We start from the raw sequence: 24,020 nt of genomic DNA, 5'->3' as shown, positions 1-24,020 counted from the left end.
ATAAATGAACACATATGGTAACTTCAAGTTTTTTTTATAAAGTGTTTTGTAATGTCTCAGGGTGCCAGCTCTGCTTTACAGCTATGAAAATGTGAAGGGGTGACACACAGAACTCCATAGTCAACTAGAACAGAAATGATAACCAAACTCGGCAGAGGACGGTGCAGCCTCTGCTTCTGCCTTGATTCATCACCAAAGAGCCAACCTCAGAACACCAAGCATCCCCGTCCGGCTTAGGCAATGAAATAAGTCTGAGGCAAATGTACACCCAGACTCCGGAATTCAAGATGATCAGGAACTCCAGTGTGTGTTCAGATATATTGAAGTGGGAAAACATGTCATGAATGATGTAATTTATTTTGCCTTGATATTGATATCTTAAAATATTTAGTTGTAGTCATAACAGTTCTGTATTTTAAAAATAATTGAATTGTCTAGCTTGAGTTGAGCTTGTAACATTGTATTCCTCTTTAAAACCTCAGTTGTACATAGTTGTATAGCAGAATTTGAAATGGCATTGTTTTGGCCAAAACTTGTACATGTATATTTATTATTATTATGATCGTATATTATTTTTACACAGACCATGAAGAAAATGACAGTGAAGCAATAGATGATTCAGTCAGCTTGGAAGAAAGAGTAGAGAGAGCAAAGGTTCTTCTTGCCCAAAAACGAGCAGCTCAGGCACGAGGAAAGCACATGTGAGTGATGTAGTCAGTCTGGTACATGTGAGTTTCATTTGTCCATTTTACTTTTATGAATTTCATCCATAGTATTTGCCTTCTGTATTAGAATATTTATATAGAATCCTGTTGGCATGAAGGGAATTAGAGTAATCAGATGTGATTTATATATCATCTATAAGAGCCATTGGATGGTAAATCCCACATTGACTATACTTAAGTTACAACCCCCCCCCCCTTCTGTTTGAATTTAGTCAATAAGTTTATTCATGGAAAAGTTTGTTTTCAAGCCATGCCTGTCCCTGTAGTATGTATATACTACAAAACCTTTCTTCTGGTAAATTGACCATGTAGTATATATACTACATCAAATTTCCAGCCATTTTATAGAATCGGTGTATACTTTGTGCTTGGTACAATGGTATAACAATATGGACAATATTGAAAATAATTATGTGAAGCACATGTGTTGCTCCTTACGTTATGCATTTTTTAAATATTCAAAAAATTATATGCAACTAATGCAGTATAATAACTACCCAAGTTACGGCTCCTGGACCTGACCTCTGCCTTACTATCAAAACTGTCTATCAGAATGATACCTGATCCCATGAGGTCTATGATTTTGTATGTTTTGTGCTATATGCACCACATGTGTATGTGTATATACACATTGTTATGTACACTACACATCTTTATGTACCTTCACTGTGCAGGTGGAAGAGCAAACCATTCTGCAATGACCTTGTACCTGGACAAGACATGACTCCAAACAGGGAGGATATGTACATGTGTCTGTTTTGTATGTATGTATGTAGGGTATGGTATCTATGTATCTATGTACAAATGTATTACATAGTATGTGTGGCCGCTGAAGAAGTCTTTGATTGTCAATAAATTTTTGGGGTGACTAATACCACTGTGTACGCCCGCTTAAGTTTGTTCAATAGGGGTCCTTTTAATTAATCCACCCAATTTTAAAAATGCACTCAAGACCGCTAATAACAACGTATATTAGATTACAAAATAAAGAACTTTCTACAAATATTGATACATACATTGTGGAAACAGTCAGAATATCACTTAATGATTTGATTCCAAATGCTTTTGGGGATCTCAATGGCACAGAGGTTGCCCTCAAACTGCCCTCAACACTTTAAAACATCACAGGCTACAGCAGCAAGTAACATTCTACTTCAAAATTTATACATTATTTGGTCGCTATCTCTTTTACCTCACGCATCGATCATACGAAGAACCGTTGCCACATCCTATGGCATAACCCTCGAACAAACATTTTTGACAGGTCAGCTTTAATTGCTAATAGGGACCATTTGTTGACTGGTGGTTACTCCACTGGGGCCTTTCCCTCAGCATTTTGTGACAGAAAATGAATTTTATATCATATAGGCCTCTCTGATCGTAGTGTTATAGAATAGTGATATACAAAATAATGATATACCAGCGCTGATATGAAGTTATGTGATATAGCGCTACATTCCCCCCTGTTTGCTCCCCCGTGGAGCAACCAAATAATCCCACTGATGCTTCCAAGAGGCAAAACCCTTCACAATGGGTCAGATTAGGATTCCAGAACTAGACTGAATTTTGGCTTTTTTTCATGAGACCATCTTCACCAGCCATAGCCTCTATCACCCCTACCTAGCCTCCACTATTCCCATTGTTCGACAGTAAAGACAGGCCTTTCCCGAGATGGCTTCAAAAAAACTCTGGCCCCCATCCTCAATGTTTCAATCTCCGCTTTCTTCTTTTACCCAGAACCTATCTGCTAGGACTTGTGTGTGGAACCAGACTTGTCGATATATATTGTCAAGTGATGCATTGCTTTCTGTCTGCACCTGGATACCATCTGCATTCATTCTCAGTACATGGTCAGGGTTCATAGCTTTGGTTCTGTGACGTTGCTCGGGATTGCAGTAAGAGGTTCACTGTGGCATACATCTGGGTGAGACTTTCCTAGGTTACCTTCACTTGTCTCACTATTTCACTTAAAGGCTAACACAGACATTACACCACAGGCCCCCTTCTTCAGCTTCACGTGTTCCACACGACAGTAGAGTAAAATCTCAACAGATCTCCCAAACAGCATGATATGGATACTGAATCCTTAACTGCTGCTGGACAAGGGAAACAATTCCATGTCCCCAGTTACAAGGAGAGAACATAATCCTATGTATCCACAGAACTTGGACTCATCCCACGACATTCTGCCGCTGAGGTGAAAAACCTCTCCAGTACTTGGCAAAACAACTTGCAATATAATATATCTGACACTATATATCTGTTGGCACATCCTCTGTCACCACTTCCATAAGGTACTGGTGGCACCTTCCAGTACTTGGCATCAACATCAAACAAGGATCACCATGTGTCAGGACTTCAGCCAATAAGACAGGATTCTGTGGTGCCAACAGATATCCCGAAGAGACAGGAAATTTCCAGCTGCGAGTGAACATCACAAATAACAGCTTCAGATACACCTAGTGTGGGCTCTGATCTGAGACTGATGGCATTTCATCACACATTTTGTCACAGCCTGGCTCTCATATATCCTTGTATATTACCGTCTCAGCTGTGTCCACTTCTGCCTCCATCTCTTCTTGTGTCCACCGGCTATTTCCATAGGGAGGCACATCTCCTGACATCTGACCAACACAGCTCCATGGGTTTCTTGCTGTAGTCAATAAAGCAATCTAGTTTTTTGACTCTGTAATCATACAGCCATGGAGAGAACTGGGGACCCTACCACGTACTCACTCCAAGAGCATCACAGCATGAAAACTACAATTAAGTATCATGCTGTGACCATGGCGGCTCAAACATGAACCTACTGGGGGGGAAAAAAAAAAAAAATAATAATCATATAGCACTGTGGGTTTACAGCTCTGCAGTAAACAACACAGTGGGTTTTCAACTCGTCTCGACGGCACGGTGGTTGCCCGTGAACCTGCTTAAGGTTGTTCAGTAGCAGTCAAATCTGTTAATTAATACAATGATTGTAAAAAAGTACACAATATACAAAGCTGCTAAATAACCACGGATATTATATTATGTAAGAAAGAATTTTCTACAAATATTGGATACATACACATTGTGGAAACAGTCAGAATATCAGGTTAACGACCTGATTCCAGATTGTGTCTCAACTGCACGTAAGTTGCCCTTGAACTGCCCTCGCACGATAAACATCCACAGGCTACAACATCAAGTATCATTCTACTTCACGTGTTATACATTAATTAGGTCGCGATCTCATTATCTCACAGCATCGATCATATGAAGTGCTGTCGCTACTTCCTATGGCATGACCCAGGTCAGTTCTTATGGCTAAAACAGACCATGTGTTGACCTGGTGCTACTCACCGAGGCCTTATCAGCTGTTGTTACACAAAAGATGAATTTATACCATATAGGCCTCCTGATGTTACAGAATACGTGATATACGAAATATATAAAATACCAGCTGCTGATGTGTAGTATGTGGTGTTACAGCAGCTACTGCATGTATGGACAGACAGACAGAGACAGAGACAGAGACAGACAGACACACACAGACACACAGACAGACAGAGACAGAGACACATACAGACAGACAGACAGACAGACAGACAGACACACACACAGACAGACAGACAGACAGACAGACAGACAGACAGACAGACAGACAGACAGACAGACAGACAGACAGACAGACATCCATAAAAAAAAAAATAAATGACGTTTAATTTTAAAAAATTTTTTTAAAAAAATTTTTTTTTTTTTTTTTTTTTTTCCCGAAAAAAAAGGGTTTAAGGGCCAAAAAAGGGGGCCCCAAACCCCGAATTTTTTAACGTTTCCCAAAAAAATATCATTTAAAAGGAACAAAAATCTATGAATTTATTTTTAAAAAAATTTTTAAGCCCCCCAAACCCCCAGTTCAAAAACATTTTTCCGTTTTTCAAAGGTTTTTTTACCCCGGTAAAATACCCCCCCAAAACATTTACCCAAAGGTTTTAAAAAATTTTTTTGGGTTCCCGCGGATTTGACACAAGAAAACTGGCCCCAAAAGGAAACGGAAAAAAAAAAGCCCCCGGGGGGGCACGGGGCAGTGGGAAACAAGAAAAAAAAACAAAAACCCCCCAAAAGGACAAGGGCAACGAAGAAAAACGCGCAAAACAAAGGCAAAGGGAAAAAGGAGGAAAGAAAAAAAAAAAAGAAAGAAGACAACCCAAGAAAAAAGAAAAAGGAGAAAAAAATAAGAAAAAGGAAAAAAGAAGAAAAAAAAAAGAAGAAAAAAAAAAAAAAGAAAAAAAAATTAAAAATAAAATAGAGATAAAATAAAAATTTATAATAAAAAAAATTTAAAAAAAAAAAAATAAAATAAAAATATTAAAATTAAAAAAAATTTATATAAAATTTTTAAAAAAAAATTTTTTAAAAAATAATTTAAAAAAAAAAAAAAAAATATAAAATAAAATTTAAAAATAATAAATTTTAAAAAAATTTTTAAAAAAAATATATAAAAATATATTAAAATATTAAATAAAAAAAAAAATAAAAAAATAAATATTTTTAGGAAAAAAAAAAAAAAAAAAAAAAAAAAAAAAAAAAAAAAAAAAAAAAAAAAAAAAAAAAAAAAAAAAAAAAAAAAAAAAAAAAAAAAAAAAAAAAAAAAAAAAAAAAAAAAAAAAAAAAAAAAAAAAAAAAATTTTTTATAAATTAACACTTATGAAAATTATATATATAAATAATATATATTTTTTAATATATTAATATAGTTATCTTATTTAGGGGAATGGGGAGGTAATAAGTATTATAAAAGAGTAATACTGTTTAAAATTAAAATATTGTAAAAAGTAGAAATATAAAATTAAAAAAATATTATTATGAAAAAAATTTTTAAAAATATTTAAAAAAAAAGTAAAAATAATTAAAATATTAATTTTAATATATTTTAAATTAATAAATAACTAAAATAAAATATTTATTAGGGTTTTTAAATTAAAAAATATTAATTAAAGATTTATTAATTTGTTTTTTATATAATTATTTATAAAAAAAATTTTACTTAATATATTTAAAAAAATATTTTATAATATATTATAAAATATATTAAAAATTATAAAATAATTATTTATATTTTTAAAGTAATATTATTAAAAAAAAAGAAAAAAGAAAAAAAAAAAAAAAAAAAATAAGAAAAAAAAAAAAAAAAAAAAAAAAAAAAAAAAAAAAAAGAAAAAAAAAAAAAAAGAAAAAAAAAGGAAATTAAATTAAATTGTAAATAATAATTTTTAAAAAATAAATAAATTTTTGTTAATATAATATAATATAAATTTTATTAATCATATAATTTTTATTTTTATATTTTAATATATATATTATATATATATATATAAAATAAAATATATATATAAAACCTTTTTTATATTATATTTTTGGGTAAGCTACATTTATCTATTATCTATTATTATTCATCAAAATTAACTATATTAAAATCTGTCGTCTGTCCGCTGCTTGTCCGTCCTTTTTTTGTCTGTTGTCTGCTTTCTGTCGTCTGTCTGTCCCCGTCTGTCTGTCGTGTTGGTCTGTTGTCTGTCGTTGTCTGTCTTATTGTCTTGCTCTGTTTTTGTGGTTTTTGTGTGTTCTGTCTGTCTCTGTCTCTTCTTGTCTGTTGTCCATACTGCAGTAAACTGCTGTAAACCCAATACTACACATCAGCACTGGTATTTTAACATTTCGATTCAGTTCTGTAACATCGGGGGCCCATAGGGATAAAATTTATCTTTTTTGTAAACAACAGGATAAGGGCCCCGGTTTTAGTAGCACCCGGCAAACAGGTCTTTTTAGCCCTAAAAAACTGACCGGGGTATGCCAAGGAAGTAGCGACAGCACTTCATATGATCGATGCTGTGAGATAATGAGATCGCGACCTAACTAATGTATAACACGTGAAGTAGAATGATACTTGATGTTGTAGCCTGTGGATGTTTAACATGCGAGGGCAGTTCAAGGGCAACTTACGTGCAGTTGAGACACAATCTGGAATCAGGTCGTTAACCTGATATTCTGACTGTTTCCGCAATGTGTATGTATCCAATATTTGTAGAAAATTCTTTCTTACATAATATAATATCCGTGGTTATTTAGCAGCTTTGTATATTGTGTACTTTTTTACAATCATTGTATTAATTAACAGATTTGACTGCTACTGAACAACCTTAAGCAGGTTCACGGGCAACCACCGTGCCGTCGAGACGAGTTGAAAACCCACTGTGTTGTTTACTGCAGAGCTGTAAACCCACAGTGCTATATGATTATTATTTTTTTTTTTTTCCCCCCCAGTAGGTTCATGTTTGAGCCGCCATGGTCACAGCATGATACTTAATTGTAGTTTTCATGCTGTGATGCTCTTGGAGTGAGTACGTGGTAGGGTCCCCAGTTCCTCTCCATGGCTGTATGATTACAGAGTCAAAAAACTAGATTGCTTTATTGACTACAGCAAGAAACCCATGGAGCTGTGTTGGTCAGATATCAGGAGATGTGCCTCCCTATGGAAATAGCCAGTGGACACAAGAAGAGATGGAGGCAGAAGTGGACACAGCTGAGACGGTAATATACAAGGATATATGAGAGCCAGGCTGAGTCACAAAATGTGTGATGAAATGCCATCAGTCTCAGATCAGAGCCCACACTAGGTGTATCTGAAGCTGTTATTTGTGATGTTCACTCGCAGCTGGAAACCTGTCTCTTCGGGATATCTGTTGGCACCACAGAATCCTGTCTTATTGGCTGAAGTCCTGACACATGGTGATCCTTGTTTGATGTTGATGCCAAGTACTGGAAGGTGCCACCAGTACCTTTATGGAAGTGGTACAGAGGATGTGCCAACAGATATATAGTGTCAGATATATTATATTGCAAGTTGTTTTGCCAAGTACTGGAGAGGTTTTTCACCTCAGCGGCAGAATGTCCTGGGATGAGTCCAAGTTCTGTGGATACAGAGGATTATGTTCTCTCCTTGTAACTGGGGACATGGAATTGTTTCCCTTGTCCAGCAGCAGTTAAGGATTTCAGTATCCATTATCATTGCTGTTTTGGGAGATCTGTTTGAGATTTTACCTCTACTGTTTGTGTGGAACACGTGAAGCTGAAGAAGGGGGCCTGTGGTGTAATGTCTGTGTTAGCCTTTAAGTGAAATAGTGAGACAAGTGAAGGTAACCTAGGAAAGTCTCACCCAGATGTATGCCACAGTGAACCTCTTACTGCAATCCCGAGCAACGTCACAGAACCAAAAGCTATGAACCCTGACCATGTACTGAGAATGAATGCAGATGGTATCCAGGTGCAGACAGAAAGCAATGCATCACTTGACAATATATATCGACAAGTCTGGATCCACACACAAGTCCTAGCAGATAGGTTCTGGGTAAAAAGAAGAAAGCGGAGTATCTGAACACATTGAGGATGAGGCAGAGATAGTTGAAGCCATCTCAGGAGGCCTTGTCTTTACTGTCGAACAATGGGAATAGTGGAGGCTAGGTAGGGGTGATAGAGGCTATGGCTGGTGAAAATGGTCTCATGAAAAAAGCCAAAATTCAGTCTAGTTCTGGAATCCTAATCTGACCCATTGTGAAGTTATGCCTCTTGGAAGCATCTGTGGGATTATTAGGTTGCTCCACTGTGGAGCAAACAGGGGGGAATGTAGCCGCTATATCACATACTTCATAGCAGCCGCTGGTATATCATTTATTTTGTATATCACATATTCTATAACACTACGATCAGAGAGGCCTATATGATATAAATTCATCTTTTCTGTCACAACTGCTGAGAAGGCCTCAGTGAGTACCACCAGATCAACAAATGGTCCGTATTAGCAATTAAAGCTGACCTGTCAAAAATGTGTTTGTTCGAGGGTTCATGCCATAGGATGTGGCAACGGTTCTTCGTATGATCGATGCTGTGAGATAATGAGATAGCGACCAAACTAATGTATAATATATGAAGTAGAATGTTACTTGCTGCTGTAGCCTGTGTATGTTTAAAGTGTGAGGGCATTTTGAGGGCAACCTCTGTGCCATTGAGATCCCCATAGCATTCTGGAATCAAATCATTAAGCTGATATTCTGACTGTTTCCACAATGTATGTATCTAATATTTGTAGAAAGTTCTTTATTATGTAATCTAATATACGTTGTTATTTAGCGGCTCTTGAGTGCATTTTTAAAATTGATGGATTAATTAAAAGGACCCCTATTGAACAAACCTTAAGCGGGCGCTACACAGTGGTATTAGTCACCCCACATTCATTGACAATCAAAGACATTCTTCAGCGGCCACACATACATATGTACATACATTTGTACATAGATACATAGATACATACATACATACATACATACATACAAACAGACACATGTACATATCCTCCCTGTTTGGAGTCATGTCTTGTCCAGGTCACAAGGTCATTGCAGAATGGTTTGCTACTTCCACCCTGCACATGTGTATGTGTACATAAAGATGTGTATGTGTACATACACATGTGTATATACACATACACATGTGGTGCATATAGCCACACATACATACATAAATCATAGACCTCATGGGATCAGGTATCATTCTGATAGACAGTTTTGATAGTAAGGCAGAGGTCAGGTCCAGGAGCCGTAACTTGGGTAGTTATTATACTGCATTAGTTGCATATAATTTTCTTGAATATTTAAAAAATGCATAACGTAAGGAGCAACACATGTGCTTCACATAATTATTTTCAATATTGTCCATATTGTTATACCATTGTACCAAGCACAAAGTATACACTGATTCTATAAAATGGCTGGAAATTTGATGTAGTATATATACTATATAAAAAATTTACCAGAAGAAAGGTTTTGTAGTATATACATACTACAGGGACAGGCATGGCTTGAACAAACTTTTCCATGAACAAACTTATTGACTAAATTCAAACAGAAGGGGGGGGGGGGTGTAACTTAAGTATAGTCAATGTGGGATTTACCATCCAATGGCTCTTATAGATTGATATATAAATCACATCTGATTACTCTAATTCCCTTCATGCCAACAAGGATTCTATATAAATATTCTAATACAGAAGGCAAATACTATGGATGAAATTCCATAAAAGTAAAATGGACAATGAAACTGACATGTACCAGACTGACTACATCACTCACATGTGCTTTCTCCTGTGCCTGAGCTGCTCGTTTTTGGGCAAGAAGAACCTTTGCTCTCTCTACTCTTTCTTCCAAGCTGACTGAATCATCTATTGCTTCACTGTCATTTTCTTCATGGTCTGTGTAAAAATAATATATGATCATAATAATAATAAATATACATGTACAAGTTTTGGCAAAACAATTGCCATTTCAAATTCTGCTATACAACTATGTACAACTGAGGTTTTAAAGAGGAATACAATGTTACAAGCTCAACTCAAGCTAGACAATTCAATTATTTTTTAAAATACAGAACTGTTATGACTACAACTAAATATTTTAAGATATCAATATCAATGCAAAATAAATTACATCATTCATGACATGTTTTCCCACTTTAATATATCTGAACACACCTGGAGTTCCTGAATCATCTTGAATTCCGGAGTCTGGGGTTACATTTGCCTCAGACTTATTTTCATTGCCTAAGCCGGACGGGGATGCTTGGTCGTCTGAGGTTGGCTCTTTTGGTGACTGAATCAAGGCAGAAGCAGAGGCTGCACCGTCCTCTGCCGAGTTTGGTTTATCTAATTTCTGTTCTAGTTGACTATTGGAGTTCTGTGTGTCACCCTCTTTCACATTTTCATTAGCTGTCACAGCAGAGCTGGCACCCTGAGACATTACAAAACACTTTATAAAACAAAACTTGAAGTTACCATATGTTTCATTATAATATACCTTTGATGCCAAATATGAATCCAGTCTAACGATTCTTTCGAGTTTCTGTCCTGATACAAAAATCCATGCAACAATAGCAAAGATATGTATGCATTAGTATGTGTGCCTGTGCATGTGCATGTACATGTGTATGTAGGGGGTTGTGTGTGTGTGTGTGTGTGTGTGTGTGTGTGGGGGGGGGGGGGGGGGGTTGTAGGGGGGTTTTGTGTGTGTGTGTGTGTGTGTGTGTGTGTGTGTGTGTGTGTGTGTGTGGGTGTGTGTGTGTGTGTGTGTGTGTGTGTGTGTGTGTGTGTGTGTGTGCGTGTGCGTGTGCGTGTGCGTGTGCGTGTGCGTGTGCGTGCGTGTGCCTGCGTGTGCGTGTGCACGTGCATGTGTACATGTGTGTGTGTATGTGTGCATATGCTTGTGTGTGCATAGGCTTGTGTGAGCACAGGCTTGTGTGAGCACAGGCTTGTGTGAGCACAGGCTTGTGTGAGCACAGGCTTGTGTGAGCACAGGCTTGTGTGAGCATAGGCTTGTGTGTGTGCATGTGTGTGTGTGTGCATGTGTGTGTGTGTGTGTGTGCACATGTGTGTATATGCATGTATATATGCATGTGTGTATGTCATGTGTGTATATGATTGTGTGCATGTGCATTGTGTATTTGCATGTGTGTATGTGCATGTGTGTGTATGCATGTGCCTATGTGTATGCATGTGCCTGCGTGTATGCATGTGCCTGCGTGTATGCATGTGCCTGCACATATGTATTGCCTGCGCGTATTCATGCATGTGCTTGAGCGTATGTATTGCCTGCGCATATGCATGTGCCTACGCATATGCATGTGCCTCTGTGTATGCATGTGCCTCTGTGTATGCATGTGCCTCGGCATATACATGTGCCTCTGTGTATGCATGTGCCTCTGTGTATGGATGTGTATGCATGTGAATTATTTGTATGCATGAGTGTGTGGGCTGCTCTGTGTCTGAATTATGTGTTGAGTCCATGTTTGTTTATATGTGTTTGTCTCCGCATATCTCAGTCTGTCTCTGTGATATAATACCATACCTGATTTTCTTCAGGAACCAAGGAGGTGAGCTTCTGCCTTATAGTTTCTTTGGTAAGTGGTCCTCCAAGAACTTCTAATGGTAATCCTGTCTGACCACTAATGAAAAACAGTGACGGAACAAGCACCAAAGGATCTAGGAGTAATTAATTAAGGAAGAAACACATCCATAAATATATTTCCAAGCTGCATTACTTTTCTAAACAAACAAAAAATCTGAAAACAGAAGTGGCTGTGTTATCTTCTATTCTACCAATCACCTTCTACAAGTATTCCAAACATTCATGTAACACTTTTACAAGCTGATATAGTTACCTGTTGACCTCTACTTATTGAGCATATCATACATTTTCAATTTGCAGAGCATAGTTGAAGGCACTTCAACTATAATATAGTAGTATATCATTGTGAATGTATCAATGCATATGTTATAGATGAATGTTTGAACTGACAAAACATTTAATAAATGCATTTTCAGCCAGTTGACATGAAAACACTTTTGGACACGAATAACTTTATTTCATTCTAAGTCTCTAGCTCCCGCTTGCTGAAGTTTCTTTCATTAAGGTCTCTAACCAATAGCTCTTTTTACAAGTTAACTTAATGGTCTTAGAAAGTGGAAACATGCTCTTCCTCATGATTTATGATGTGATTTACCTGTGGGGATGATGAGCCATGCCTGTGATATAACCAGGACATTCATAAACCTAACAGAGAAAAATCTTTTCTTATTATTAAATTTGTGTTAAACATGAGATAAGTAATCATGAGAAGCCTAAGCATGATTTTACCCTCTTGGGCCACTTGCAGTTAACTATACCTATATTAACCCAATCTAATACATCCGGACCCAACCCAACCCAAACAAGCATTTTTAAAAAGTTGAATGTTTACTGGTATTCATCTTGTATCACATAATAACCATATGATGCATACTTAAAAAGGATACAGATCTGAGAAAACTGCAAGGCACTTTCAGTACCATTCTCAAGCTTAATTGCTACGAACTTATTCGAACTCAAGACTGCTGATATATCTGTGTCTACAAGGACTTCATCAGTAGCTTTTGAAGCATCTGATGAATCTGGAAAAACAAAGAAGAGATGGTTATAATTATCCTGTTAGTTAAACATGGTTCATTTGATTTGAAATAGTAAATTTCATACATTGCCTTTTTTATACAGAAAAAATGGAAAAATAACAATTTTGGTCTACAATTTCTCTGATATATTTGATCAATGATTTTATTTGAACAAGGTGCACTGAAGAGTAGATACATTACTCTATCCTTTGATATATAACAGCATTTTTCTGCAATATGGAAAAAAAAAAAAAGCCTCTTATTCAAATCCAGTTTTCTTGAATAGTCTACTACACTTTCCATCAATGAGGTAAGCCAACAGCCCCAATCTGAAAACGGTTTGATTCTTTTAAGATCTATTTAGTATCTTGGATGTTGTTCTCCAATTTTTTTTTTTTCTTAATTACAAATCTTTTTAATGATTATACATTCTGAATTCATAAAGCCAGTTTTGCACTGACATAATGAAACTAAAAAGATCATAAAACAACTGCTTCATGGCATTGAACTGTTCTACCAAAATTCCAAACCAACTCAGCATTGATATTTTTCAAAGATGCTGATGCATGGAAGGCTTGCCATACCTACATCATTGCAAATGGCAATACTTCTTTTATGTCTTAAGTTTTGCCACTTAAAATTATATATTGGACAAGAGAAAAGCAGAGTTGTGTCTGTACATTGTGTATGTAAGCATATATGTATGTATGTTTGTATGTGTATATGTATATATGTGGATATTTTGGCATAAATGATGTATGTATGTATGTATGTATGTATGTATGTATGTATATATATATGTATTCATAAGTATGTATATATCTGTATGTACATATGTATATGCTAACATACATATGTATATATTAACATACATATGTATGTACATGTGTGTGTGTGTATGTGTGTATATATATATATATGTGTGTGTGTGTGTGTGTGTGTGTGTGTGTGTGTGTGTGTGTGTGTGTGTGTGTGTGTGTGTGTGTGTATGTTTGTACGTACTTTTGCACAGAAAGTTTATATTAACAACTTTGTACAACTGACTTACCATACACATATACCACAAATATGGCATTCTGTGTTTTGGCTGAACTAATTGCCTCTGGAATACTTCCTCCAAACCACTTCATTCTTGCTCTCTATTAACCACCAAAAGCAACTTGCTGAAAATAAATTGATCAGAAATAAATATGTGGTTTTGCTTCAGGTTTTAATTTGCAGAACTGAAATTGGTGATGTTGCCCATACTATTTAATTACGAACAATGCACAGAAAATAATTTAGGGGTGTTTAGAAGACAGCCACAAACCAACCACTGGCCTTGTGATTTGTGCTCATCAAACTATCATCACCAATTCATCTCCATATAAGGAACCAGTCCAGAATCTATCTTCCCAAAATATACATGATGGAGGTTTGTTAGCTTTTGTCAGAGTGCAAAGTAATTAACTGTGTGCTAGTACTTTATTGGGCTACAGGTTACAGCAAATTTTTGTTGAATGTTGATAGCACACAAGCAATATAATTACAAGAAAAAAATTCAATTTTGAAAGTCTGTCCATGTAGTAAATAGCTGCTTAAATGTTAAAATCCCACATGTTGAATGAGTGGCATACAGCCAGGATGAAAATAAGAGAACTATTCCCAGAAGACTGCAATTTACTACTACAGACATCATGTCATCACTCAATAACTAACTGACGTTGGGATCCTCCACATTTTTCATTTTTATGAGCATACAAACCATACGCTGGGGGTAGGGGGGCAACTAAAATAATGATCCAGATATAACTAAAAACTACAAATTATTTATTGCCCTCATGTCGAACTGCTAAAATCAAGACTGGAAGAAGCACAGCAGATGAGATTTATTATTTCCAAGGACAGGACATCCACCATCCAAGTCATTGCAAGGTGTCCTATAATGGGTGCCTGCTAGTCTCTATCAGTATTAATGTATTCCTTTAGTCATTGGAGATCCTGTGGCAGAGGTCATCATTTTTATCTCTGCTTTGTACACTCTGGAAGGGGGTCTTTGGGAAAAGAAGACCTTAATTGCACTTGTGAAAATCATGAAAAAAATATAAAACCCTAAGTTCACTGTTCCAACAACTGTCTCCTTTATGGAGACTGAGCAAAACAGTCACTTTGTTCTGTAGTAATCTTTGTACTTTTAGCAAATTCTTGCAAACACAAACATCCAAACAGCAGTTGGAAAACTGATAACTGACTGGATTAGGACCACTTTGTTGCCTCGGCTCTTCGTGCTTTAGCCAAGGCCAACAAACTTTAACCAAGTATATATCTTTATGAGAAAACTGCCAGGAAGGTACTGGTCTTGCCAGAATGCACATTCTAGTGGTTTGCCGAATTCCAAGCAAAACATCATATAGCTACAGGGATTTGGCCCTACTACCTTCCTCACACAATTTTTTATACCTAACTCTTATGTTTATGGTTTTTTTACAATCATTACAACTGTTTTATTTTCTCTCTCTCTGCGATCAATTGTTTGTTTTGTATTATGTTTATAAAAGTATTTAAGAAAGCACTTTAAATCATATTCCTGACTATTTGCAAAATATAACATCACTATATTGGCATAACTCTGAACATATAGCACAATAACAGATAAATATTTACAAAATATTTTTGCATCTGCCACTTGCTAATGCACTGCACTGCACCCTATAAAACCTGTTGCAAAAGCTAACAGCTCTTCACCTCAAAAGTTCTGATAAATTGTCTTTTGTCAATCTCCCTAATGATTTATTATCAGAATGTCAAAAAGCAAGTGGTACAGATTTGTTGGCCTTTGCTGAAGCACCAAAATAGCAGAGGTCTTTTGTAAGAATTCACATCCAGTATAGTTATAAAAAAATTAATTCCGACTTTGAAAGCCATTGCATTTGTCTTCTAAACATTTATCACAATTATCTATGTTATTTCTCCGGCACAAATAAATCTAGAAATTTCACAATTATGATTGTTGTCTTGGTTTCTTGAACATGAACTTGCATCACCCAAATTTATTCCTAATGTCAGCATTCTATGACTATGTCTTTGCAGAGTTATTATTTCTCTCAACTAATGATTATGTTGCTGTTTACAATATTGCACATTGATATTATCCCTTCTGGTCCATAAATGCTGAAATGCAAACCATTTAAAATTACAAGATGATAATAACTTCCGTTTGAGAACAATCATTTGTGAAGTGTCATGAATCTGTTGGATTTTATAATAATGCATTCTTGTCTATAATGTGTTATCTAAATTGTAAACCACAATAATTTATAATTATTTATCAACTAATCCTAAAGTATGTTTCATGTTGCTTGCCCAAGAAGTTCTCTAAAACCTTTGGTGCTTTTTAACTACGTTATGAGAGCACAAATTTAAGGTTTATGAACTATGCACTCGACAAAAATGGAATTACTAAAATGACTCCTGTGATTTCGATATGACGTTATAAAAAAAATGCCTCAATTACTGCCCAGTCACTTAATTTCCAGTACAACTCCAAACAAAATACTGCTACTGCCTCCGCATTTTTAACAAAACGAAAACCTTAACGATCACATCTTCCAAACCAAGAAAAAAAGGCAAGCTCAGATTGCAGTGCAACGGAGATGAACGAAAACTCATCAGCTCACTCGGTTGACTCGCAGCTCCTTCTGACTCGGTTGTCATCACCAGGGCTCTCGGGGGGGGGGGGCGGACGCCGGGGGGACTGCGATAGAATTTCTCGATTGGGCGATTGGCCACGCGGATAGAATGTCTAATGTTTAACGCTAAAAATAAGTAAAACAAAATAAATGTGCTAGACATCAAATGTCACATAGGACTATGATAAAGTACTGTGGTGAGAGGGATTTAAGAGTTCTTTGTTAGAACAAAATTGAGATTTCAATGGTCAAATAAATAAATAGTATGATTGTCAAAGGAGTAAAAAGAAGTGAATTGTTTTTTGGGTGTGTTATTAATCGCAGATGGTTAATGGTTAAAACATATAAATATCCTAGACATCAAAGGTCATAGAGCACTATGGTAAAGTATTATGGCGAAAAGGGTAAAACTGAGTTAACGATTCGGATAAGTGACAGCAGAAGGGGGTGAAGAAGAGAAGGAAATGAAAAGGGGGAGAAGACCATGCAAAATTAGTTGAGGCCAGGGCTTAGGTCCAAGGCTGGAGTGGTTCCCTACATTGGGCCCCTATCTCCATCTCCTAACCCCCCAACAACAACGACGAGCAAGGGACTGGGGGTATTCATCGAAGAGAGAATGGAAGCTTCGTCAAAATTCTGAGAGCTACAACTGAACTATTTATTAACGGGTAGTGTTGGGCATCGATACAGGGAATTTGTCTAAGGCGATACCGATACATATATACTTGAAATTGTAAAAAAAATGTCCAACTGATATGTAAATATTTGATTTGAATGTTTGCTATACTGCAGACAATGACTGCAACAGAAACGTGTTCCTCAAACTTGAGACAAAGATGGATAGAGATACGTAGAGAGAGGGGGGGGGGAGGAGACAGACACGACAGAGGTAGACAAACAAGTAGATAGTGTGTGTGTGTGTGTGTGTGGAGTTTAAATAGGGTGAGAAAGATAGGTAGATAGAGAGGGGGGTCAGAGATAAAGAGAGTGAGTGAGTTTAAAGGGAAATATATATCATATAGAGAGAAAGTCACATAGAGAGAGAGAGAGAGAGAGGAGGAGGGGGGAGAGAGAGAGAGAAAAAAAAAGACAGAGATGTAACTGTATCGATGTACTTTCTTTTCTTTTTTTTTGGGGGGGGGGGTCGAGAAAAACGCCTTAGCGATACAAAAAAAAACGATGCTGTTATTGAGTAGTTAGGGCAATATCGATACCAGTAAATTTGTATCCCCGATACAAGTATCGCGATTCTGCCCATGTCTGTTTATGGATAGAATATTGATTTTCATCAGAGAGGGAATGGATCAGAGGTTCGATGAATGATGACATATGATTCTACGATTGTGTTTGTCGTAGTTGAATATGATTTTCATCACGCTCTCTCTCTCTCTCTCTCTCTCTCTCTCTCTCTCTCTCTCTCTCTCTCTCTCTCCTCCTCCTCCTCCTCCTCCTCCTCCTCCCCATACACCCCTGTATTTACCTAGTAGTTTCAGTGTGGGAGAAGAGCTCATGTCATATGGTCCCGTCAGCTATAATTAAATTATCATATAACTTTTTAAATTGATGCACATTTTGTCATTCGGAATGTTTCAATAATTCTGTTTGGGAAACAACTTCTTCTTTCTCGCTTCTGTTTACTTTCAACTTTTTGCTGTGTCCTCTCGTCCTTCTTGTGTTCAAAATTATAAAGTCATCTTTGTCTAACTTCACCCTTCCTGTAATATAGTTGAACATCATTATCATGTTACCTCCTTTTCTTCTTTCTCCCATAGTAAGGCCTATTTTCTGTAGTCTTTCTTTGTAGCTCATATCTCCTAGAGTATGTGCCCATCTTGTGGCTGCTGTTTGAACTCTTTCTAGTTTATCGACACCCTTTTAACTGTGGACTCCATACCACTGCACCATACTCAAAGACTAGGTCTTATGATGGCTGTAATGACCTTTACCATGTCTTCATCCACATATACGAATACCCTCTTCATGTTGGCAATCAGCTCTAGCATTTTATGAACCTTGTCATTCATATGATCATTTGGGCTTTGGTTCCTGTTTATGATTATTCCAGTCTTTTTCTATATATGCTTGTATTGTTATAGTGGTCGATTTTTTTCTCCTAACATAACTACATGACATTTATTGGTGTTAAATTCCATTTTCCATGTACAACTCCAAATGAATAAGTTATCGATGTCACTTTGGTGGCATTGGCATGAGACATCATCTATTATCTTTTTTTCTTTTCTTCTTTTCATTTTTTTTTTTCTGCAAACACATTCAGATGACTACTTGGGCATACTTTTTACCTTAAGTTATTTATGGAAAAAAAAAATCATAATCGGCGCCAGGACCGACCCTTGAGCTACTCCGCTAGTTACTCGTTCCTCTAATTACGGTTCTCATATGTCTTTCATGAAGAAAGTCTTTCCGTCCATTCAAGGAGTTAGCCTTTCACTCCACCAAAGTGTTCAAATTTCCACACTAGTCTTTTATGAGACACTTTATCAAATGCCTTCTTTAAGTCTAAGTATACACAATCCATCCAGCGTCCCTTTCTTGTAGTATTTTTATCATAAAAACAGAGGAGATTCGCATGACCTATCTTCTTAAAAACCAATTTGTTTATTTGATATCATATCGTGTTTGTCAAGTACTTCAAGCCACTGTTTCCTAATTAACCTTTCTAATACTTGCATACTACACTAGTTAACGAAACTGGTTTATAATTTTGAGGGTTTTGTTGTCGCCATTCTTTGTATAAAAGTGTAACATTGGCAAGTTTCCAATCTTTTAGTAGTTTTCCTTGTCTCGCTGAATTTTGGAATATTAACAATAGCAGAGTACATATTTCCCTCAGAACCCAGGTAGATATCTCATCTGGTCCCTCTGCTTTAGTCTTGTCTAACCCTCTCAGTGTGTCTTTTATTTCATTCTTTTCGAGTGTGATATTTTCGATATTCTGATTTGCATTTGTACGGTTACTTGCCATTTCAAAGTATGGGTCCTGGACAAACATTAAGGATTTCACACATTTACTCTTACTTAGTATAAATAATGTTATTGTCTTTGATGGCGTTAATTTGATTTCTACTTTTCGTCTTACTAGTTGTGTAGTTAAAGAAGAGCTTTGGTTGGATTGTACATTTATTGATTATATCCTTTTCAAAGTCTAATTTCGCCTTCCTCATGGTTTGGGTATACTCATTTTTTCCTACTTTATACCTTTCATACGCTGTCTGAGATCTATGTCTTCTGAGCCTTCTCCAAAGGAGTTGTTTGTTTTTTTTCTCATTTGCTTACATTTATCATTGAACCACTTTTGGTGAAAGGCCCGGGCGAAGCCAGAACTTCGCAAATCTCAAGCAAGCAAGCAAGCAACCACTTTTGGCCATTTCTTGCTTACGTCTGTTACATGCTGGAGGAGATAAGATTCATGTATGACTTCTAATAATTTTGCATTCCACAAATCTAGTTGAGCTCTGGGATCGAAACTTTCCCAATCAATTAGTTTCTGACAGTTGTAGCACTTTTTTCAGGCTCTTTAACGTTTCTTGAATAAGTTTTTGGTAATTTTCTTGTGAACACACCGATGTATGAGGTGGCAAGTACACTGTCATTATTATTATTATTATATTTACTCTATTTGTTTCTACCTCAGTTGCCCTCAGTTCTACTATGGGATCTTGTTAAATCTCTATCCCCTATATAATAATTCCTTCCCTTGTTAATAATGCTACCCCCCCCCCCCTCCATTTCCATTTACCCTGTCTTTTCTCCAAATATTGTAGTCTCCGAGTCCTAATGTTACATCGTCTACGGAGGGATCCACTTTGGATACAGGATGCTTATTACATCTGGTTTATATCTTTCAGTAATTGCACGTAGTTCTTAAATTCGAACATAAACCATCTATATTTGTATATACCATTTCTACATCATCTTTCGGTATTCCTTTTGGCTGCAAAGCTAATGATTTTTCTTCAGTCCTTTGTTCGTTTTTGGTTTTTTATTTTCAATGTTTTCTGCAGTATTTGTCATCTTTGGTCATATTTTCTCCTATCCAGATTTTCTTATGTGCTTCGTGTTTGGCCAGGACTTAGCTTTCGTTATTACATCAATTACCATGTGATTATTCATGAATGTCACCTGTAAAGTGAGTCTTTCCCCCCTTTCCGAAAAAATCCGATGTTCAGCTCCGAGAATTCAGAGATATATGACCTTGAGAATATTATCAGTCAATTTCTTGTCTCCGTTGTATCGCTTTATTCCTTCTTCTACAACTTTTTCGTGTCCCAATATTACTATGTCCTTGTTTACATCAGCCAATTTTGCAATATTTCTTGTGTGTTGCCCAAGGTGACAAATTCGGTTTTCTTTACTCTCTGCAAGCTGTTTTTACTTCTTCCTTTGTGATCTTTAGGTCTTTTTTTCCATTTCAGTTACAGTTTCCTTTATTTGCGGTACATCGGCATACGTAGCTGTCATCTTATTTGCCTCTTCCTTTATTTGACAAATTGCTTTCGATCTGCTTAACTGTTTCCTGTACTTTGACTACTTCATTTTTCTTGCAGTGTGTGTGTGTGTGTGTGTGTGTGTGTGTGTGTGTGTGTGTGTGTGTGTGTGTGTGTGTGTGTGTGTGTGTGTGTGTGTGTGTGTGTGTGTGTGTGTTGTGTGTTTGTGTATGTTGTGTGTGTGTTGTGTGTGTGTGTGTGTGTGTGTGTCTTTAATTATGAAAGAGCTTTTGTAAAATATGATATCTCTCTCTCTCTCCCTCTCTTCTTCTCTTCTTCTTCTTCTCTTCTCTCTTCTCTCTCTCTTCTTCTCTCTCTCTCTTTCTCTCTCTCTCTCTCTCTCTCTCTCTCTCTCTCTCTCTCCCTCTCTCTCTCTTCTCTCTCTCTCTCTCTCTCTCTCTCTCTCCTCTCTCTCTCTCTCTCCTCTCTCTCTCTCTCTCTCTCTCTCTCTCTCTCCTCTCTCTCTCTCCTCTCTTCTCTTCTCATCTCATCTCCCTCTCTCTTTCGTCTCGTCCCTCTCTCTCATCTCATCTCGTCTCATCTCTCTCTCTATTTACCTATTTATCTTTCTGTCTTTAAACTCACTCACACTCTCTTTATCTTTAACTCCCCCCTCCCTCTTCAGTTATAAAAGAGCTCTAGTGATAGGTCAACTGTCTAACACATGAAAATTCTTGTAAAGTTACGTAAGGTGAAGTACCTCATCATACACTTGTCTATTTCTTTCCCCCCCTTTCCGTCCGCCTGTCCCTCCCTCTTTTCTCATTCACTCACTCTAAAATGGGAAGTTAATCTACTCTCCCTCTCTCGCCTCCCTCCCTTCCCACCACTCCATTGCTTACCAAAAAGATTTTCTCAGAGAATGTTACCATTTTTCCTAGAAATGAAGGTGGATTAATTCTTTTCTTACTTCAGTTATATCATCAAGGCTTTTTTTTTTTTTTTTTTTTTTTTCCTTACAATAGATACTGTGTCCAAATGGATGTTACAAATATATAAATTTCAAAATCAGTTAAAAATAATAAAATCATTAAGATCTGCCTTTCAAAATAATGTCTTATCAGGTTATAGGATCCTTATAATTTTTTCTTCACTTGCCTATTGACTCTTAACTGGGATACAAAGTTTCAGTTTGCAGTTGAACTTGTTTCCTTATTTGCCAAAGAAAGAGAAGAAATTTGCCGGCACAGGTCTATTTCTAGGATTTTGAAGAGTACCAGCCTCTTAATTTCCTCTTTTTACAAACAAAAAATATTGGGAGGAGCAATATTCACTCAATTTCACCTTGATTGCCCATCTTTAATTCTTAAATTAAAAGAAGTATATAGAAACTCTTTACATACCATTTTATTTGTTTATATAATACCAATGAATATCATTAAACAAATGAATTACAATATTTTTGAAGTATGATTATACATGATACACAATGAAAATTTACTAGATTGATAAACTCTATTCTTATTAATAGATTCATCTTTTATCATACTTATTCAAAAGCCTGATTCAAAGACAAGGTAATTGAGATTTCCCAGAAAGAAAAGAAAAAAAATTATGTTTTTGTTACTTGTAAGTCTGAACAAAATGTACAAGAGAATTTTTGTGACAGCTTCAATAAGCATATATGCATACAAAGTTTATTATAAAAGTAACTAATCATCTATAAAAATAATAAATAAATAAAAAAGCAAACTTAGTACTCTTCCTTCTGAAATCTGTATGTTAGAAGAATTCATATTTGAAAAAAAAATTTAATACAATTTGCAAAAAAGCAAAACATACAGAACTGGAAGAGAGAAAATACAACCCAGTAGAAATGAAACAGCGACAGAGAAAGAAAGATAAGGGTAAGAGAAGGCAAGAGTAAAGTGATGATGAAATGACAGCTACAACACAAGGAAACAGTGAAGGAGTAAGAACTAAAAGCATGAGGGCAAAGTGAAGATAAAAATAAATTTATGGAGAAGAGAGGAAATGCTTACGTTGAACATAAAAAAGACAATAGAATTGAGATATTAAGTAGCAGACAAAAATTAAACATAATAAAAGCATAAAGTACAATTACATAACCCTTTCTTTAGTTTCCAAAGACAAACAGCAGATCCTATCTTCAAAAGCATCATTATTCATTTTCTTCTTTATGGTCTTTGCTAATGTTCTGGTTCAACTGATCATTCTCATATTCCACGAAGTCATCAAACAGACTGGGCCATGCTTCCGTATCATCATAAGAACTCAGATCATCTCCTACAGTTTCAGCAAAATTTAGGAACATATTCCACGTGTCTCTTGGTATACCACGAATATTGGGATGTCTTTCAAGGAATGCTAACCATCTCTTCAATATACTTGGCTCACGTTGAGAAAAGACAAGTTTCCATAACAACACTGCCATATCGGACGGTAAAATTCGTTGGCCGGTGTCAGAATCCAGACCAAATTTGAATGTAAATCTATAAAGGTCTTTGAATTCTTCTGGTCTCTGGACCTCATGTAGCATATCTGAGAATTTGGACTGTATACCCTTGATTGAATCCACTTTAAGTGCTTTGCATCCACTTAAGAATTCTGCACGCGTAAACCGGCACATAGTTTCTGCCCCAAATTTCCAGGCTAACACTAACACTATAAACTCTTCTGGTTTAACATTCAGATCCATGCACAGATGTTCAATACCTTCTGATAGTATAGCATCATAATGCTGGTCCTTATAGTGGTCAAACAAGCTAATAATCTTTGCTTCCGAATATTCTTTGGATGATAGTCTTTTAACTTCATTACTAGCAGTTTTAGCAAGGGGTGGAATCCTAGAATAAAATGACCGTTTCTCTGGAGCACTAACAATTATGCTGTTCTTTCCACTGCCATTGCTTTGCGCATCAGGTGGTGGCACTGGTGACCTTCCTTCAAGTCCACTGAGGCTGCTACCACTCTCACTTCCTTCTAAAAGTAAGAGACAAACATGTTAATTTCATGTGAAGATAAAACAGAGAGAGAGAGAGGGAGAGAGAGAGAGAGAGAGAGAGAGAGAGAGAGAGAGAGAGAGAGAGAGAGAGAAGAGGAGAGAGAGAGACAAAGGCGAGAGAAGCAGAGACAGACAGACAGACAGGAC

General features: G+C 36.4%; 2 protein-coding genes across 5 annotated transcripts; both read right to left on the bottom strand.

The window, feature by feature from the left end:
- Positions 1-9,859: 9,859 nt before the first annotated feature.
- Positions 9,860-16,449, bottom strand: LOC119595832 (UBX domain-containing protein 4-like; the record flags this gene model as incomplete). 4 transcript variants are annotated; one of them, XM_037945016.1, is given in 6 exon segments in its annotated part: positions 9,860-10,005; positions 10,285-10,540; positions 11,654-11,787; positions 12,601-12,735; positions 13,781-13,895; positions 16,389-16,449. In XM_037945016.1, coding segments are annotated over 5 exon segments (753 nt in total), but the record flags the coding sequence as incomplete, so codon positions are not given.
- Positions 16,450-22,248: 5,799 nt separating this feature from the next.
- LOC119595831 (DCN1-like protein 3) lies at positions 22,249-23,853 on the bottom strand (the record flags this gene model as incomplete). The annotated part of the gene is given in 1 exon segment (XM_037945014.1): positions 22,249-23,853. A coding segment is annotated over 1 exon segment (823 nt), but the record flags the coding sequence as incomplete, so codon positions are not given.
- Positions 23,854-24,020: the final 167 nt, after the last annotated feature.

The sequence above is a fragment of the Penaeus monodon genome, chromosome 36, assembly GCF_015228065.2.
Source record: "Penaeus monodon isolate SGIC_2016 chromosome 36, NSTDA_Pmon_1, whole genome shotgun sequence".
NCBI lineage: Eukaryota > Metazoa > Arthropoda > Malacostraca > Decapoda > Penaeidae > Penaeus > Penaeus monodon.
Note: the sequence above shows the minus strand (reverse complement) of the source record. Positions and strands in the feature narration are given on the sequence as shown.